The sequence below is a fragment of the Penaeus monodon genome, chromosome 26 (genome assembly GCF_015228065.2).
Source record: "Penaeus monodon isolate SGIC_2016 chromosome 26, NSTDA_Pmon_1, whole genome shotgun sequence".
Lineage (NCBI taxonomy): Eukaryota > Metazoa > Arthropoda > Malacostraca > Decapoda > Penaeidae > Penaeus > Penaeus monodon.
This window is the reverse complement of record NC_051411.1, coordinates 39,118,285-39,123,284: the sequence shown is the minus strand read 5'-3', so window position 1 is coordinate 39,123,284 and position 5,000 is coordinate 39,118,285. Positions and strand designations below refer to the sequence as shown.

At 37.2% G+C, this 5,000-nt stretch overlaps 1 protein-coding gene across 1 annotated transcript in view; it reads left to right on the top strand.

Moving 5' to 3' along the window:
* Positions 1-5,000, top strand: part of LOC119590159 (general transcription factor 3C polypeptide 4-like) — a gene marked incomplete in the record, with an annotated part of 40,933 nt that overhangs the window by 1,825 nt on the left and 34,108 nt on the right. The window contains 1 exon segment of the mRNA XM_037938944.1: positions 434-570. Coding sequence (XP_037794872.1) covers positions 436-570 — 135 coding nt within the window.

Sequence of the window (5,000 nt, the reverse complement as noted above, 5' to 3'; positions counted from 1 at the left end):
CACACACTCTAATATGGATGTAGATGCAGCCTATAGAATTATCTTTACAATTGTAGTGAATAAAGTAAATATATAATGGAGTACTACACAGAATATTGGATCATTTTTTTGGAATACCATCACATAACCAGTAGTGCTGATTTTGGAATCAATGGATTCCTCTCACTCTCGACTTTCCAAATATATCAAAATTTCCCTGGTACCTCTGCTATTTGGGCCAAAAATGTGGGGGTTTGGGGGGTTCTGTGGCATAATTCCTACATACATGTGTACTATAGGGTGAGAGGAAATCATCAGTACCAAAATTGTCTTGATCAGTTATGTGAAGGTATTGTGAAAAATTATAAAATATTGCATCTCCTTTCTGAAGTATCTATAGTTATAATCACTGCATTTCAGATATGCTTCCATAGTTACAACCCTTGTATTTCAGATATGCTGGGCAATGTAGAAGTGCGGCAGTGGGTGGAAGGAATCCCTATTGCCATTACTGTGTTGGTGCGATCTCCAATCACCTGGTCGGAAGACAACAACATAGCTGTTGTGACTCAACTTGGGACATATATTTTTGTAAGTTATGTTGTTTGTGTCTCTAATTTTATGTTTTTGAAAAATGTCAAGGATCAGGGGAGATGACAAGAGTAATATGTTGTAGTATTTTTTGTTGTAATACATAATCTACCTATAGTGGAAGGTAGAGAAAGACAGAGGGAAGACAGGAAAGAGAAAGAGGGAGAAAGGAAGAAGGGAATGTAGGAGAGTGGGAGAGGCAGATGTAGAAAGAGAGAGAAAGAATAGAAGGTAAAAAGAGAGAGGGAGAGGGGAAGGTACAAGAGAGGGAGAGAGCAGGGTAGGAGAGAGGAGGAGTGGAAGGTACAAGGAGAGAGATAGAGAGAGAGTGAGAGGGAGAAGGGAAGGGATAAGGAGGGAGGGAGAGGAAAAGAGAGAGAGGGAGAGAGAGAAAGAGAAGGAGAGGATGAGAGAGGGGGAGAGAAAGAAAGAGAAGGAGAGGATGAAAGAGAGGAAGAGAAAGAAAGAGAAGAAGAGATTGAGAGAGAGAGGGAGAGGCTATGAGAGAAAGTAAGAGTAGGATTGTGAATGACAGAGAAAGGGGGAGTGGAAATGAGAGTTGTAATGGGAATGAGAGTGAGAATGGCAATGGGAATGAGAATGGGAATGAGAATGACAGTGAGAATTGGGAGTGGGAGAATTTATATGCTAAAAAAAGAAATGGCTTTGGTAAAGATTTTTTTTTTTTTTTTTTTTTTTTTTTTTTTTTTTTACCTTTTAGTTCATTTCACTACAGACTGAAAGTAGTGATGGAACACATGTGAAAGATAAATAGAAAAGAAAGTATTCTAAGTCCATGATTGTACAAAGGCAATATATGATACTAAAACTTTTTGCCAAACATGGTTTTATGTATAAAAAGATGTGTTTGATAAAGTGCATTGTTAATTTAATGAAAATGCTGAAGCTGTTTAGATGAAAGAAAAGGTATTATTTGCAAAATAATATAACTTCATATTTTACAAAAGCAATGTACATAGATTGCATTTGATATGATTTTGATATCCTGTTTCTTTCACAGGATTGTTGAAGAGGAAAACAGCAACGGTTTCATCCACAAAACTTTCTCTCAAATATTTTTTGAATGTTGGGAAATTAAAGAAAGTTATAGTTGTGTGTGAAAGACTTGTTTTAGTTTTATATTGTAATTTTGGTTATAACATAATCCTTCAAAATGAAAACTTTACCCCAAGCATTGTTTTGTGTGTTGATTTTCTTGTGTCAGACTCACGTATACGGGGTCAACATAACAAACTTAGTGTTTGGTAAAACTGCTAATTATATGCCAGCTGCTTTTGGAGACTTTAACTCAGACAAACACACAGACATGATTGTCCTAACAGAAGATTTGAAGACAGTTAAAGTTCTGATATCCAATCTTGAAGCTCCTCTGCTGCGTGAGTCAGACCAAGGACTATCATGCACATTTGAGAAACTCTGGATAAAAAGCATAGTCCCAGGAGACTTCGATGGGAATGGAGCCATGGACCTGCTCCTGGTTCCCTTTGACAAAGGCAGTCGTCTGTATGAGGTGTATGTCCTGTGGGGGAATCAAAAGAACATGACCTTGAGCTGTACTTTGGAGGATAAACCACTGATGAGACTGAAAAGCCAGCCACTGGTGATGGACGTGAATGGTGATATGATTCCTGACCTATTTGGAGAAGATGAGAATGGCAACCGGACATTCTGGATCTTTGGGCCTAAAGGTCCCCCTAGACCAGAGCCAATGGTTGCTCCAGATCTTAAACCACTACCACATCTAAAGCTTCCAAGTTCTCATGCCTTTATTGATTTAGACAATGATTTAGCAGCTGATCTCTGGATCACTGCAGAGGGACAGTTTGAAATCTGGTCATCCATTGATGGGAAGTACAGCTTGAATAAGACAATTACTATCCCAGAGGGCTTGCAACATGTTGGTCAGACAGCCTTTGCTGATGTGAACTTGGATGGAAATATTGAAGCCATAATCCCAGTTTGCAATGATGCAAACTGTAAGAAAAGCTACTTGGCTGTTTATGATTTCAGGAAATCATGGTATTTCCTTGATGTCGACTTTGTTGAGGATGATGGCACAATGTGGACATTTCCCTTCACCCCTTCAAGCTATAGGTTTTTAGACACGGTAACTCTGCGTGTTGGTGATTTCAATTTGGATGGCTACCCAGACTTCTTAGTTACCCTGGTTGATTCATCCCAAAAACCCAGAGTGATCTTGATGGAAAATACAGAGTGTGATGATTCCTCCTGCCAGTACCAACGGAAATTTGTAAATCAATGGAACCTCTTTAAAGCTTTTGGGGAAACAGTGTTAGGGACCTTCTGTGATTTCCAGGAGGATGGTACCCTTGATGTTCTTTTGGTACAGAAGACAGATGATGGAAAATATCATATGAACGTCTACAAGGATTCTGTGGAGTATGATGCTGTTTTTGTGAAGGTTAGAGTAGAGTGCTGTTTCTTATTTTTATGCATATTCCTAGTCTTTGTATTATTATTATCAGTTCTTATTCATTGCTTGGCTACAAATTCAAATTCATATTAATGATTTTAAATGCAGCTGTCAAATCATGATGATATAAATTATATGGCTAATTATATGGCTTAGCATGTGTACATAGACTAAAGACAACATATTGCAGTGTGACTGATATTTCTTAACTAGATACTGCATATCATTAGATTATTTAGTATAATTGTAAGCATTTCATAACTCAATTCTTTTAATTTTTCCTTATATGTAACGTTTGAATTATTCCTCAACAGGTGCTGATTGGTGGATGTTATGGTGAAATATGTAAACTGCAGACAGTTCCATATGGGACAAACCAGCCAGGCCCTTCCATCAGGTACTCCATTACAACTGCCAAAGGAGGAACTCAGTGTTCTAGGGCAACTCAGCTCTCACAGACAGCCCACAGTGTGCTCCAGTTGCCCTATACCATCTTCGGCCTTGGACGGAATTGGAACTTTGTTGAAGTCCTGGATGTTGGCATCCCTAAAGGAAACTACTCTGACACCCTCACCAGTAGCTTTACGCAGATTATCCCCAACTCACAACTGATTGTGATTCCATACCCCATGGAGCACCCTGACCAATGGGTGAGCAAGTTGTTCATCACCCCGAGTAAGGCTATGCTCATGACGGCTGGGGCACTCATTGGCACCTGCCTCTTTGTTGCGGCAATCATTGGCATCCTCCACCGCAGGGAGAAGCAGCAGGACAAGCGGGAAAAGCAACAGGAAGCACACAAGTTCCATTTTGATGCTATGTAATTCTGAACTTGATAGTTTGGGTTCTAGCTATCAGATATTTGAAAGTGAGGAGGATGATGTGACTGTAAGATTTTTTTTCCTGGATTTTGAGAGAGGTAGGACTTTATTATTTATAAAAGCTGTAAAGTTTGATGTCTTAAGAGTGTAAGAATGGTGAGTGATTGGATGCTTGTATTTTTCTAGTCAATTATTATGCCGTGTGTCTGACAGTCAAATTGTCTACAAAGAGGGAAGTATAGGAAAATTTAAGATGATAAGCAATATACTAATATTCATTGGTATTAGTAGCTCTAAAGTAAATGAAAGCATGGAAGGATAATTTCTGCCACATATACATATATTATAATTAAAAAATTATTACATATGTTTCTTGTAAAAGTAAAATTGGCAGGGTAAATATACTGTATGAAAGAGCTTTAAATTCATATTCTTATTATTCTCAAGAAATGCCAAAGGTTCTGAAATGGAGTATCTTCTCTGTTTATATAAATTACAATATATATTTCCCTAATTTTTGGTATACATGTGTGTGTACTTCTTAAGTGCCTGTTTGCCTATCATTTATTCAGTTCCAATACAGAATTTACGTGATATAGAATAGACTTCTGAAGCTTTTGAATTAGATCTCTGTTCTTTGTACGAAACATTAATTTCACACAATGATCTGTACATAAAAAAAAAATGTTTAATTTTTTTTACCAGTCCCATTAGATTTAGAACATTTTTTGAAAGCCGACAGCAATGGCTCTACTACCTTATCTATTACGTGTTACTGGAATATAATTGTTGGCTAAAGATTCACATTTAAGGATTTAGAAATCTGAAATGGACATAATAGCTCTTCCAAATCTTTATATTTTTTTTATTTTTTTTTATTTTTAGCATTGATATCCCAAGTTTTACTTAACCCGTTGTATGTTTGCTATTTGGAGATGAACTTTTTCATGATGTATATATTTTGAGCAGGTGAAAGACCATAGAGAAAAAGCATTCAGTGGATTGCTGTTCATAAGCAATGGAAATCCCTGTGGCAAAGTTTTTTGTAGCTTCACTTGTAACATGAAAGGAAGTGTTACTTTTGTTGTTGTTTGATAGACTGTTGGGAAGGATTTTTTCCATGCTTTAATATTAGTGTGTTGTTTCCTTCATTA